Source organism: Charadrius vociferus, unplaced genomic scaffold, assembly GCF_000708025.1.
Source record: "Charadrius vociferus isolate BGI_N301 unplaced genomic scaffold, ASM70802v2 scaffold2012, whole genome shotgun sequence".
Classification (NCBI taxonomy): domain Eukaryota; kingdom Metazoa; phylum Chordata; class Aves; order Charadriiformes; family Charadriidae; genus Charadrius; species Charadrius vociferus.
Window position 1 is genome coordinate 40,041 of NW_009647094.1, and position 14,468 is coordinate 54,508.

General features: G+C 56.9%; 1 protein-coding gene across 1 annotated transcript; it reads right to left on the minus strand.

Annotated features, from left to right (window-relative positions):
• Positions 1 to 210: 210 nt before the first annotated feature.
• THOC5 (THO complex 5) lies at positions 211 to 14,108 on the minus strand. The gene is made up of 19 exons (XM_009895814.1): positions 14,000 to 14,108; positions 13,198 to 13,341; positions 12,441 to 12,554; positions 11,673 to 11,770; positions 10,879 to 11,025; positions 8,325 to 8,439; positions 7,688 to 7,820; positions 6,539 to 6,616; positions 6,121 to 6,161; positions 5,122 to 5,221; positions 4,526 to 4,634; positions 2,907 to 3,008; positions 2,532 to 2,628; positions 2,109 to 2,223; positions 1,483 to 1,586; positions 1,309 to 1,396; positions 1,057 to 1,172; positions 664 to 854; positions 211 to 415 (listed from the first exon to the last, which is right to left on the minus strand). The coding sequence occupies exons 1-19, from the start codon at positions 14,093 to 14,095 to the stop codon at positions 352 to 354; spliced, it is 2,052 nt and encodes a 683-aa protein (XP_009894116.1). The 5' UTR covers positions 14,096 to 14,108; the 3' UTR covers positions 211 to 351.
• Positions 14,109 to 14,468: the final 360 nt, after the last annotated feature.

The following is a 14,468-nucleotide window of genomic DNA, read 5'->3' on the forward strand; positions in this document are numbered from 1 at the left end:
AGGACTATTTTTAGCCATCTCGGTTTTTAGCCACCTCGGTTCGGCAGTTCTGAGGCCCTGCAGTGGGCAGGGAGGGCAGGAGGAAGGCAGTGCCCCGGGCAAGGGGATGTACCAGCAGCGAGACGCTGGCCAGACCCCAGAGACATGGGACAGGGCTTGCTGCAGCCCTCCCTCGTCCCAGCCTTCCGCACAGATGGGGCACGCACACACTTTTCCTTCAGTTCAGTATTTAATCCCTTGTGCTACAAAACCTTTAAACAAAACCCCAAAACCTTGGAAAAGAAACTGAAATAGGAGGATGGGGACATTCCTAAAAAAGAAGCCCATCCCAGAGCGATGCCCAGGGGGTGCTCAGCGATGGCTGAAGAACCCTTGAGGGTAGTTGAACTTGAAGGGCTTCAGGCGCATGGGCCCCCTGGAAGAGGAGAAGAGGGAAAAGCTGACCCATGTGGGTCAGGAAGCCCACGGCACCCACAGAAAGGGCCCGGTCCTGGGGTACTGCCCAACTGTGGGGGGCAGATCCCCACAGGCAGCTAAAGGAGAAGCTTCAAGGTTGGCACCAGGTCAGACAGGGCCATGCTGCAGGGACAGCAGTGCCATCAGGGTCCCTGCCAGGGTCCCTCCTCACTGCCCCAGGGTCCCCACACGGTGCCGGGCTCTCACCTGACCAGACGCAGACACATCTTCTCCTGGGGAAACTCCTTGGGCCCCTCCACGCTGGTGTCGTGGGGCTCCGTCTCCAGGTAGACATCCAGCACCATGCACAGGCGCTGCAGCTGGTTGGTGAGGAGCTGGTAGCCCGGTTTGGGCCCCCACAGCTCCTTGTAGTTCACGTTGACCTCGCTCTCCATGGCCTGGCAGAGGGAACAGGACAGAGCAGGCTTGAGTCTCTGCTCTGCTCTGCCCTCCCAGGACCTGCTGCATCCAGCAAGTCTCGTGAGCCTGCCCCGCCACCAGCTCACCCCAACAGCATGCTTATTATGGGCAGGGAACCACTGGGAACACTCCCCAAAAGCCAGCGGTTCTCCCAACTCCTCTGCCACCAGCCCAGCTTACCCGAATGTTGTCATCGTTGCTGCTGGTTCGCTCTCCTTTCCAGTTCAGGCAAAGGCTGAAGATGGGTGGCAGTGTGGAGTAACCAGGGTTCAGGACTACGGCAGCCTGGAGCTTGGCTGAGCAGGGAAGAAACATCACCCACGGCCCACGGGACCTCCAACTGGAGGGATGTCCCGTGAAGACTCCCAGAAACTGCCCTGGGAGCGTCCGGTGTGGGAATTAGCAACTGCCAGGGGAAGGAAACACTCCTACCTGTTCCCCTTTCTATCAGGGCCATGTAGTAGAGGTGCGTGTCTTCAGCCAAGCTGGCCTCTATCACATCTTTAGTGTAGGGCAGCTCCTGTGAGGAGAGACAAGAGGAGGAGTGAACAGCTGCCGGCGCGGCGCGGGAGCTGGAAGGGATACGGCCTTGCGCTCAGCACCTACCGCGTAATCTTCATAGGGAATGGCGGTCCACTTCACCAGGCGCGAGACGATCTTGGTAGGGAACAGATGCTGGCACTCACTGGAGACTGGCACAACGCCATGCTCTGAAACCAAGGACAAAGCCACCTGAGCAGAGGAAGGCTGGGGACACAGCTCTTTCACTGTCCTGTGGGTGGGGATGCTCCAAAACCAGGAGCTGGGGCCATTCTTATCCTTCTGACACCTTCATCAGGTGCCCAGAGAAGAGCAGGGGAGGCCTCAGCTGCGGTCCAGCAGAGCTCACAGCCTTGGCAGCGCACACCCAGCCTGCTCAACGGGCACATGACACGTGTGGGTGGGTGGTTCACCACCCACCACGGCCCAGATCAACTCCCAGCGCAAGGATGGCCAGTCCCAAAGGGGTACTGGGCATCAAAAGGGGGCACAGCCTTCCCCTCCCACCCAAAACATGTCAGCCCTCACAGCCCCACTGCCACTGAGGACAGAGGGAACGACTAGGAATACTGAGGGGGACACTGCAGATCTGTAGCACTCTAGAAGGTGACATCAGTCAATTCTCCTCTGCAAGAGGACCTTGCTACTCCACTCCCTGTCCCCAGGCACAGGGTGGGACACCAGGCACTCACCGAGCGACGCAAACTGCTTGTGGAGAGCCAGGCGGGACTGCAGCCTCGTCCGCAGCAGCTTCACAGTCAGCTCCATGTGGCTGGCGCTCAGCGAGTTGTCCGCAGTGACTGTGTGCTGTGGGCAGGAGGGGCTGCCACCACCATGCCACCTGCAGACCCCCATGCTCCAGGAGCCACCCCCCCCCAACCACAGGGACAGTCACACACTCAAGGCGCCGCTCAGTGCCCGTAACGGGGCTTAAACTATCACACGTGGGAGATAAAATACGTCGGCGTGGCCCCGCTGCACAGATGTGCCGTGGTTTGGGAGCGGCTGGTGCCAGCGGGAGCTCTGGGGGGACAGTACAGGATACAACTGTCCCCAAAGGGTCCCCAAACCCCAGTTTGATGTTCTTGGTGGAGAGGGGAAGGGGTGTGACATACCTGAGGCTGATCCTTGGGGAAATGCAGGCCGCCCAGCTTCTGCACCCACACATAGGGGTGCCCCAGCTCTGTCACGTAGTCGCTCAAGGTCAGGATGCTGTGGGGACAAGGAAGGGTTACACCACCCTAGAACATTCCCACCCTCGTCCCCCCACCACCCGGCCTGCGAGCCAGCCGGAGGGCGCAAGCACATCTTCATCTGCACCCAAAGTTGTGCCCAATGAGCCCACCCGATGCCAGCTGGCAGGACACTGTCCTCTCCTGGCTGCCGAGCTCTCCCTGACAAGCTGAGGAGGGTCGTGCCGTGCTGGGAGGAGGTCACACCAACCGCCTGGGCAAAGCCACCCCAGATGTGTGGGGCAGCGCCCCACTCACCCCACTTTATCGAACTGGAACTGGTTGGCTGGGTTGGGCGTCTTCCTCCCGTGGTCTCCTGGATAGAGGCAGTTCAGGAGGGAGTCCGGGGAGAGCAGGTCGCTGGCAAGAGGAGGGAGGAGATTAATCAGCAGCTCCACATCTCTCTGGGATGGCCGCTAACAGGCTCTGAGCCCAGAGATGGGGATTGTGAGCTCCGCAAGTTGGGTTTCAAGACCAGAATGGCTTTCCCCTAGTTAACACTCCAAAAGGAGCATAACTCCAGGGAGTCTCCTCCCTGGCTGTGAAGAAGATAGAAATGACAGGACACCAGCTCCCCGGTTTCCCAGGAAGCCGCTCACTCCAGTACATTAACTTGGAAACCTGCTGATGTGTACGGAGAAAACATCGCCAGCATAAGTAGGGCACGGCCTGATGGCTGTTTGCCACCCAACAAGCTTAAGCAGAGGAATTCTGCTTAATGAAATAAAATTCTTCCCATCTGACTGTACTCACAAGCCTGACTGAGCATAAAGGGCTGTAGGATTTGGGGTTTGGCTCAAGCCAGAGCCTCACAGGTTTGGGGTACGACAGCCAAGGGCAGCTGGGAGGGAGGGAACACCCTGCACGGGAACCCTGCGGAAAGACTCTAGCTGCTGTCACAGAGGGGATTGGGAACCTACAGGGAAGAGAGAACCCCAAGAGGACTAGGAAGCCTCACATGGGAGGGACTGAGAGGCAGCACTTGCTTCCAGGTAGCCCAAACGAGCCTCTCCCACCTCCCTCTTCCTGGTCCGGGGAGAGCCATTGGAGAGCTGGCAGGTGATCAGAAGTCCCTGGGCAGGCTCCCACCCCTGCCAGTTCAGCTATTCCTCATACAATTCCAGCTCCAGCAGTCTCTGGGGAGCCGAGGGAGAGGCAGCCGCATCTCCGGCACTCAGGACAAGGTGACCCGCAGGGCAAGCAGGTGAGGGGAGCTGCCAGGCACAAGCTGCAGGAGGAACCAAAAGCGGTTCGGCTGCGAGTGACTGAATGTGACAAGCAGCAGAGGTTCTCCTCCAGCTCCTGACAGGCCTGGCTACGCTCCCCTAAGAGGTTCCTAACCTCCCTGACCCTGCCTTGTCACGACAGAGAGGAGGAGGACGCTGCCTGGGCTGCAACAGCCTGGCAGGGCCCTGGAGCTAAGGGGAAGGATACCGCAGGCCAGGGAAGTGGATCACCTCGGAAGTGCTCCCCAGAGGGAGAGATGGAGCTGTGCTCTTTGGGGTGTCCTTTGCCCATCAAAGGACAAGCCCAGACAGCACTTTGAAACCGCAGCTCTGTACAAAGGCCCTTACGGTATCCCAGGTAAGGCACGGTGAGGGACCGAGGTTAAAACCTCACCCACAGGGAGCGCGCAGCTGGGTATGGAGTGCCTGGGCCCACTGGGCGCAGGAGCTACGGCTCAGCAGAGGGACATTGCCACCACATGCTGCCCTTGGCACTACATCGCTCTGCCAATGGGGAACTGTTAACAGAGTATGGCAGGACACCAGGGCAGGGTGTTCACGGCAAGCGGAGGGGTTGCTGCCCGACAAGCTCCAGGCTAGGCATGAGACCGCTGTCAGCCCCGGGCTCAGTGCCCACAGGACTCTCCTTACCCGGCACTGATGGCAGTTGTCATCTCGACGGCAGTGGTCACCTTGGCTTTCACTGTCATGACGTTGAGGTTCATGAGGTAGTAGAAGGTCAGGTGAAGCACGTTCTCATCTGTGCCAAAAAAGAAGGGACTACGTTGTCTGCTTTAGCTCGGAGCAGTCTGCAGAGGGGGACATACATGTCCCCCCCGCTAAGACAACAGCAAACGGGGCAGAGAGGCAATGTGGGGAGTAGCTGGCAGCCGAGGCACTGTAATCACCAATGCCATCCCATCCGTGTTTGCCAGGCTATACCTGTCAGACCCAAGACCACCCCTGAAAGAGAAAAGCTCCCAACTAGATGGAGGAAGCTTCAGAGCAAGGTCACCCCACCCACGTGGGCCAGAGGAGCTCCGGGAGACAGAGCTGAGAAACCACTTAATTCAGTCTCCCCTGGAAGGCCGTGCTCATCCCGGCTGGGGAGGCAGGGCTGAGGGCAGGAAAGCCTCTCCGTACCTGGAGCTCTCTCTGAGGATCCCAAGCTGCTGCCAGGTTGCTCCCTGACCTGCTGTCACATACCCTTCCGCGCTCTCCACCAAGGGCCGCCAGACCCTGCTTACCTTTGCACTTCAGGTCGACAGTGACAGACAAGGGGTGCCGTTTGAGCATCTCCTTGCGCTTGTCATCCAGCTGCACGCCCAGGGTGGGCCTGCGCCGCTTCTGAGGAGGGTGAAACAGAGCTGTCAGACCCTTCTCCTCCCGCTCCTCTGCAACCCGTGGCCCCCACCCTCCTCTCCCACCGCTCTTTCCTTCTAGTCTAGTTCCCCAATTCCCCAGCGCCGTGGCTGGAGCAGCCCTGGGGAGGGAGGGGAGCAGGAAACTCTTGCCCTGCCACAAACCAGCTCCAGTTCCTGTCATTCCTTCAGCTCCCAGGAGTGCCCCTGCCCCTCTGAGACAAGGCCAAGGACTTGCTAGCCCAAAAGCTTCCCCACCATGAGGAGCAGAAGCTGAGGCCCTTCCCTTTACTCTTCCCCACAGCGACAGCCCGATACACCAGGCACTGCTGCTGGGTGGTGGGGAGCAGTGGCACAGACCTTCCATGGGCTTCCATGCTGGGGGCAGCCAGCACCTACGGCCTCTCCCCATCATCCAGAAGGTACAACCTGTAGGACCTAAACGCTGCCCCAGGGGAGCGCCGAACAATCCCTGGGGCAGAGCTCAGCTCAACGCTTTTGGGAGACAGCAGGGGATGGACACGCATCCCTCCCCGCCGGACGCCAGCCTCCAGCCAGCCTCCCCGGCCCGAGGCTATTTATACAAAGTGGAACAGCTCCAGCCGGAGCGCTGCGAGGTGGCGGCTGCTGCTGCCGAGTGGGATGCGAGTGGGGCAGATTTGTACCCTGGCTCTCCTGCATTCAGGACACCAGGAAACGGCACCTCTCTCCTCCCAAGAAATGGCTAGATTTAACACCAGTGCACCTCCACACATACTGACAGCACGTCGGGACTAGTTCCCAGACTCACTCAGGCCCAGCTCCTCCCAGTTAGCAGGCACAGACCGGTTTGCCCACAATACTGTGTTAGGAGAGGACCCAGAAGGGGACGGTGCTATCCCTTACCGTGGTCTGCTCCTCCTCTGCGTCAGAATCGCTTTCATCATCTGCGCAAAGAGAGAAGTGTAAGTGGGGACCAGCTGGGGCTCAGCAACCTTCCCACAACCAGCAGAACTACCAGCCCTTCCTCCAAGACCACAGCTCCCCAAGACATCACCGTCCTCCAAAAAGCAGAGCCCTAGCAGGGTGCAGACACACAGGAACATATCCCTAGTCCCAGGGGTCACTCCAACAGACGAGGGGCTGTGAACACTTCTCAGGAAGGAGGAGGTAGGGACAGAGGGGCTCAGCTACCAGGGTCTTCAGCCAGCAGCACAGACACCAGGCACTGCATCATTTCAGCACCCACTCGCTTCTCTACCCGACCCCTCTGCCTGCACAGAGCATCAGGCAGCCCGCCTGTGGCAACACCACCCCAACTCACCCTGCGAGTCCTCAGGCGGCTTGTACAGGGCTTTGGCTTCCTCTACGCTCCCTTCAATGGCCACCACAAGCTTCTTGTCTACGGAGGAGACAGGAAAACTAAGCTACGAACCCCACTTCTGTGTGGGAAAGGCAGTTAGAAGCAGCCCTGCCCCAGAAAGCTCCCACTTCATGGCTGCACGAGGCAGAGCAAGCTCAAACAAAGGGTCAGTGGGAAGAGGCAGTTGTCCAGAGGGCTCCGTGGGGCCACCACAGCACTGGATCTCCTGGGTAGGATGGGGTCAGAGGAGGGAAAATACAGGGTTTTGAGGGACTGTCCCTGGAAACCATAAAGGCCAAATCTTTATCAAGAGCCAGGAGGTGGTGGGGTATGGCTGGCACAAGCAGGTAGCGAGGAGCTGTGTCATCATGGCTGCAGATTCCTATTAGCAGGGACCTGGCGTGGCCAAGTGCCACAGCGTGGTCCTTCCACGCTCCTCTGCAGCCTGCCCCACTCCCACAGGAGCGTGAGAGCAGGGACCATTGCAGCGCTCACACTATGCTACAGCCCTCTCCGCAGAGGAGACGCGTACAGCCCAGGGGGATTCCTGAGCCCTGCTGAGAAATCCCTCCCAACTCAGGGAGGCTTCAGAAAGCCTCTCAAAATGCAAAACCGCCTAAGGGGATGAAGACTTTCAGGTGAGCTGCAGGAAAGGGCCTCTGTGAGGGCAAGCAGAGGTACCACCAGCTCTGGAGTCACCACCACCCACGGGTGGCACAACGTAGCAGCCACCGCACATGGTGACAGCTCTCAGGAGGTCACGTCAGCACCGAGCCAGCTCGCAGGCTGCAGGGATGTCCCTGCCGACCTTGAGATGGGGGGCAGAGGTGGGCAGCGAGCTTCCCAAGCAGTTTTTCCAACGAGGGAGCTGAGCAAACAAGGTTTCAAATGCTGCTGCCTCATTGTGCCTGGCCGTGGGGCTGCCCCGCTGCTCTGGCCTCAGCAGATTCCAGCAGCAGAGCAGATGGGACGAAAAGGACCTCCCAAAGTGTCCCTGAAGCAGTGCTTTGAGTGAAATCCAACCTATGGGGTGAGCATTGCCCCCAGGTCCCGGCTGGTGACAGCCCCTGACAGCGTCGCTGAGGACCGCGCTTTCCCCTCGATGCTCACCGCAGGCCTGACCGTAGGCACTGGCTTGAACGAAGAGAACGTAGAGAGGCGGCGGGAGGTGTCGGGCTGTCTCGTACTGTTTGTGCGCCTGGTCGAAAGGCATGAAGAGATATTCCTGGACAGGCAGGGAGGCCTGGGGGAAGAGGAGGGGTAACCTTCTTCACTGGGAACAGGACACTTTGCCCTCCTCACCCCAAGCTGGGAAGTGGGAGACTGGAAACCAGCACAGCAGCCGCGGTGCAGGGTTAAACGCAGCCACGGGCACAGCGAGCCCCCAGGGAAGGGCTGGCAGCTCTCCTTTGCTGGAAAACTTTTGGATCGGAAAATAACCCAGTTCCTTCTCCTGCTCTTCCCTCCCAAGGCAATCACAAGGGGCCGGAACCGCGTTATCACTCTCCAGGGTAAAGCCCATTTAACGACTCCTCCATCTGCAGTTCTGCAGGAATTGCCGCATAAACAAGGAGACTCCAGAGGAGTCTCGGCGTGAGGCAGATATACCCTTTGTTCACGCTGACCGGGAGAAAAATGCCTCCAAAGCAGAATCACCCCAGGCGGTGGACCTCTCTAACACAGCCCTCGGAGCGTGACCTGAGCTCGGCCCCAAAGGTGTTCTCCCCTTCCTGCAGACCTCAATTACCTGCATAATACTGTTGAGTCGAGGCTGAAGGCTGCTCAGATACTCCTTCTTCACCTCGATCTCCTTCAGGATCTTCTCCTTGCTGGTTAGGCACTCTTTGTACTTCTCTGCCAGCCTAGGGGTGGGAATTCAGTTACCAGCACGTATCACAGCCCCAGGGTCCACGTGGGGCTCCCGAGCTGGCAAAAGTCACTGCAGGAACCAGGAGAGCTCAGACACGGTGACAAACAAAGAGCTCTTAATGCCAAGGGCAAGAGGAGGCAAAAAGGAACTGATTAGAGCTGGAAAATGAACAGGGAGAGAAAGTGGAAGCTCTGCCTCGTGCTGTACCCCGAGAAGGGACAGCAACTGGATCTTCCCTCTGCAGACCCGCTCCCACGCCAGTTCTGCTGCCAGCAGCCATGCCAACAGAGCCCTGCCGACCCCGCTGAGCTCCTGAAGAGGCTCTTCCACTTCGTATCACCAAAGTCACTTCATGTCATGTCAGCTCCTTAGTTAAACTCACAAAAGTCGAGGTTTAATAAACCAGCAAGTGCTCCTCTGTAACTGGGTAGAAAGCCCAGGAAAATGCAAGTTCACCATGACCCTCCGAGCCCTGGACACACTCCTGTTTAGGGAGAAGAAATTAAATCTCCTTATTGCTGTTGATGTCAACCTCTTGCCCAGCAGAAGCAGGGAAAGCTGGGTATGGAGCTGTGCTGCCCAGGACAAGGCACCACCATGGCAGGTGGAAGAGCAGTTTGGGGATTTCACACACTCTCCTCTCAGGAGACCCTGCTCCCCACCGGATCAGAGCACCCACAGCACAGAAGAACCCTCTCTGAGGGGGAACAACAGCCCTAACATCACAGGACTGAAACGCTTCTCTTTCCAAGCAGAACTATATTTGTGTTGGGTCAACACCAAAAGACGCAGTTTTGAAGTCCAGCTTTCAGACATCTCTCCTGAGCTCCCTGCGCTAGTGAGAGCAGCAGAGATCCCTGTCACGCCATTCAAGAGGCACATTTCAGAATAGAGTCCAAGACAAATCCAGTACTCCACGTGACAGTTCCGGATGGACACTAACAATCCCCCAGCATCTGAAAGTGCCCAAAGCATTACCAGCATCTGCTCTTGAGGCAGCTGAAGTGGCTGCTTCCCACCACAATGGTGGTAAGAGGTGAACAGTGGTGTTCCCTAGATACTGTGGGGCGAAGACTGGGAGTTGCAAGGCTTCTCAGCAATTCAACCGTCAACTGCGAATCCGGCTCAGTTCAGCTCATCTTTGCCCTCTTCACATCTTGCAACGAACAATCATTTTTAAGGAGAATCCTCAGGAGGTCTCCAGGTTGAAGGCTCCTCTGCCGCAGGCAGAGCCATCTGGAGGATCCTGGCTGCAGTGCCAGCGGGTGCCCTCTACCAGGTAGAAGCAGCTGGTTTTGATGCGAAGGGTCTGGGAGAGGTGAAGCATGAGGCATTAGAGCCCCCCAGCACCCACCCCGCAGCACCTCTCGCTAGTCTGAGCTGCCCTGCTCGTGCAGGTTCAGACTGATCCTTCCAGAAGACTGGTCTCAGCTGCTGCCTGGCTGAAAAAGCTGCCGGCCGTTATCAAAACACAGGAACACTGCGTCATGTTTGCTTTTTGCAGGGGGCAAGAGTTGACAGAGCAGCTGAGCCACCTGGCCTGCACCAGCGGAGGGACCGTGGGGCTTAGAGCCTGCATTGAGGAGGTGGCTGCCAGCACCAGGACAACAGAGCCCATCACAGCTCAGCCGAGATGAGTGCTGCGCAGGCAGCTCCCCGCCGTGGCAAGCGTTAGGAGCACAGGCAGGCAGGAACAGCAGCAGCACCAGGTTGGCTTAATTTTGCTCCTCGCACCACCGCACAGCAGACAAAACCGGGATCGCTTCACCCTGCGTGGCACATCTTGCGGAACCGAGTTCTGGACGGAAGCGCATAACTGCCCATCCTTCAATATCACCCCTACGGCGGGCGGCGTCCCCGTTCCCTGATGCAAGAGCCTCCAAATAGACACCAGGGAAATGTCAAGCTATAAAACTCTTTCTTCCTTTGATACTCAAGAGCCAGCACTGATGTTTGCTGCCTCAGTGAGAAAACACATGTGGGCTTGTCAGAAGAGCCGAGACACCTTTGCTGTCATCACCCAGAGGCGCAGTCCCAGCCGGGCAGCCCCTCTTGCACAGCAGCTGCAGCTGGCTCAGGGCTTCTCTCACACTGGTTTGGAGGTTGCTCTGCTCACTGGGATCCCTGGGGCCCTCTTTCATGAGGAATGTGAAAGAAAACCATTCCGTATTCTATGAAACAAGGATCCCACCAAGCCCAGCTCCACACAAAGAGTGATCCTCCACACCAAAGGCTCAATTACACAATAAATCTGTCACTTGTTCTACACTGACTATTTCAAGAGGGTGTTGAAACCTGTATCACTCACATTTGCTCCACCCAGTAGCTGTGCAGCTCACTCCTGGCATCTCCCAACAGCCCTGCAGCTCAACGCACGCCACAAGCTCAGTGCCAGATGGGCTGACACCGAACCAAGACACCGCAGACCCACCTCTTGCGCTGCTCCAGCTCCCAGTCCAGGCGGGCCAGGGTCTGCTGGTGGGGCTCCGACAGGGTGATGGCAGGCCGGCTGATTTCAGGGGGCGCCTCTTTGTAAAACTCCTCCAGGCTCACCAGTTCGATCTCCTCATGTTTCGATCTGCGAGGACAGATAGATCAGATCGGGGAAGGGTGGGAAATGCCGCAGCAGGGCTGAACTCAACCACATCCCACAGGAGAGCGGTCAATGCCAACGCCACGTGCCCCACCTTGACTCTGCTACATGAAACTCCACAGCATCAATTAACTGAACTGCAGCAGTGCTCAGCAGAGGAGAGGAAGGTCTGAACAGGATCCCTCCTTTCACGGAGACACCTTCCCCGCACAGTTAACCAAAGCGCTGTTTGAGGCATCGAGTCTAAATACAGCCCTCCTGGCAGCAGCTCAGAGCGCTGCCTATGCAACAGGCATGATGGAAGGCTTGGCTTTCGGAAGAAAACTCCCGATATATGGAGGCCAGAGAGCCCTTGAAGAGACCAGTGCGGCCACGACTTCGACATTTACCCATTTTCTCTTCCACTGCCCATCTATCACATCAGAGGCCTTCTTCCCTCCTCCCTGCATGAGCCTCTTTCCCCCCCGCCCAGCACAAGAATTCTGGGACACTCCATCTCTCCTGCGTTTCTCCTGCATTCCGCTCTCGCCCCACAGTGGGCTCAGGCAACGTGACAAGAGATTCCAAATGTTCAAGGCCTCCATCCTATCTCAGACCCACCGTCTCTCCCTCTCCTTCCCAACCAAACTCACTTGAACTCCAGGCATTTGGTGATCTCTTTCTGCAGGTGCATCACCTCATAGAGCAAGTTCTGGAGCTGCAGGTGATACGCATCGACCTTCTGCTTTGCCTGAAATACCGACACAGCAGGGGATGAAGCTCTGTTACCTCCCTCCCAGCAAACACACCCCGCGGGAGAGTCACCAGTACACCCCACTCTCACAATACCAGCTAGGGATGGCAGGTTTTAGGGTATGCAACAATATTTGGGGGTAAAAAGACATTCTGAAGGGTTGGGAAAGCAAACGCTCATCACGTCAAACTGATTCTGCTCCGAAGGCAGCACGTTTTAGGGACAAGGCACAGAACAGGGCAGAGCTGCTGAGGCACATGGGCCAAGTCACCTCCTGGCCCCGTGCCTCAGTTTCCTGAGTGGTACAATGAAAATAAGTGCTGTTCATGAACTGTGAAAAGCTCTCCAAGAAGTCCGAGTAAGGAGTTTTGGGGCCAACCGTATATACATTTCTCAGGCCTGCAGCACACCAGACTCTCGAGACAGAGCTTTCTGACTCCCCGTTATATTTGAGGCAGAAGCAGGTACCACTCCCTCACCATTTGTTATAATTTCAGCTTCCAATTCATCGCAGTAGAGTCTCCTAATAAACCTCCAATTCAAAAACCATGACCTGGCTGATGTTTAGTTCCTCTCACACTTCGATATACAGACCAGGCAGAAATGGCACTGCCTCTGATCCCACTAAATCCTGACCTGTATTTGTCACCCCCCAGCCCCACTGTACCTCATGGGTTTGATCTCTCCCTTTCTTCAGCCGAATATGAGCCAGACGGTTGAGTTTCTTTAGGGTCATGAAGTGGACGCAGCTCTGAATCCGCCGCTCGTCAATCTCTGAAGCCTGAGTGGCAGGAGAGAGGCGTTTGAAGCAGGAGACTTGGCTCTCACCACAAACCCATTTGCTGCAGGGACTTCATGCAAGTCCTGTCACAAAGGGGGCTCCACGCTTTGCTCAGGAGGCACAAAATGTCCCCGGGGCTTCTGAGGGAGCCTCCTGCTGCCAGATTCACAAGTCACCCACTAGAAATAAATAAGGGGGGGTGTTCCAGGCTCACTCTAGTGACTTTTCTTGGCAGTAGGAACAGAAGCGTTTGAGCCTGAAGAGCCCATTATGCCATGCAGAGGACAGAGTGGGCAGTCTGAGCACAAGCCTTCCCCAGCCATGGCCGAGGCTACTGGGCCTCTGTGGGACACAGAGAGCCTGGCCACCCCCGCTGCAGTCAGGAGGGGCTCAATTCCTCCCCCAGGAGCCCCCAACCCATCAGGAGCCCAGATACACTTTAGAAGAACTCGGTCGGCGTAATGTCTGCTCAGTCAAGACCAACGCCTCAACTAAATCGTATTTTACTTTATTTAAGGGAGACTATTCCATTTTCCTGACTCTCCCCAGAAGATGGCGCGGCTTCTGCTCCCATTCCTCTCAGATTAAGAAAAAAAATCAAAGAACAGAACACATTAAATCAAGCACTGAGGCTTCTCCTTACATTGTCCTTGATACCCCTGCTCTTCAGCTCCTGGATTTCTGCCATCAGTCTCTGAAGCTCCTGGCAAGTCTCTCTGTAGAGTTCATAGTCTTTGATAGGGTCACGGAGATCCACTTCGCACTCCTCGCTGTAGTACCTAACGTCCTGCAAAGGCAGACGGCACCTTCTGCAGCTTGTTCCTTCCACCTTCTCTGGAAAGGCCACTGGGAAACAAACTGCTGGGTCTTGATTTCTGACTCTGTCCATTAATCCCACACCCAAGGAGACTTTACACACGGGAGAGGACTCAGTTAACAACCCCAGACACGAACACCACCAGGCGTTAAAATGCCTGGAAAGTTCAGGCTTTTTACATAGTTATCATAAATGTAAACTGTTACCTGTCCTGCACCAGTGTATCTACATGACTACAGAGGATAAACTAGGAACATCAATCCCTATCCCCACTCTGGCTGAACCTCAGTTACTCTGATGGTTGTGGGGGTGTTTTAAGAAAACCTGCAACCCCCTGCAGGAACTTTCAGCCTTGTACTCACTCTCCCTTTGCCTCCAGAGGAGCACTTGACTCCTTAAGCATTGTGCTTCCAGAAGGAGACAGGAGAAGGTTCAGAAATCCAGAAGGGGAGTTTCAGAGGCCTTGGGAGCTGGCACAGCTCTGAGGGAACAGTCCTGCAGCTTCCCAAAGAGGAGAATAAGGCCAGAGAAGAGTAGGTGTGAGAACTGCCCTTTGTAAGGCAGGAGGACACAAGCACCCTGCCACAACTGCCAGGCTCTGCCTGTGGGAGGCAGCTGGACACCCTACCTGGTCAGCATCAGCCTTGCTCCTCTTGCCCTCCTGTGGGCCCCCATCCGTGCGGATCACTTTGGGTTTTCTCTTCTTGCTGGAGTCCGATGACATGGTGCTGCCAGCCAAGGACTGGGGGAGAAGAGGCAAAGCTGTTGTCCATAGGGGGCCAAAGCTGCTATTCTGGGGGCTATTGGGGCTATCCCAGGCTCCCTTCTGCCAGCCTGCTTTGGACTCTGCAGACTCCCAGTGCAGAGAGTTCCTGTGCCTCCTCCCTATCATACACTTCTGAGCCTTCTCCCCACCAGCTTACCCCATCCCAGCTCTCAACCCCACTCCAGACCCCCAACACAAGCCCAGTGGCCCCTACTCCTCCAGCGCTCCCCCAGACCCCCAGCACATCGGGCCGAGGGGGCCTCTGCTTCTCGGCAGCCACCCCAGACCCCAGCACACTGAGCCCAGGGGCATCTGCTCCTCCAGCCCCCCA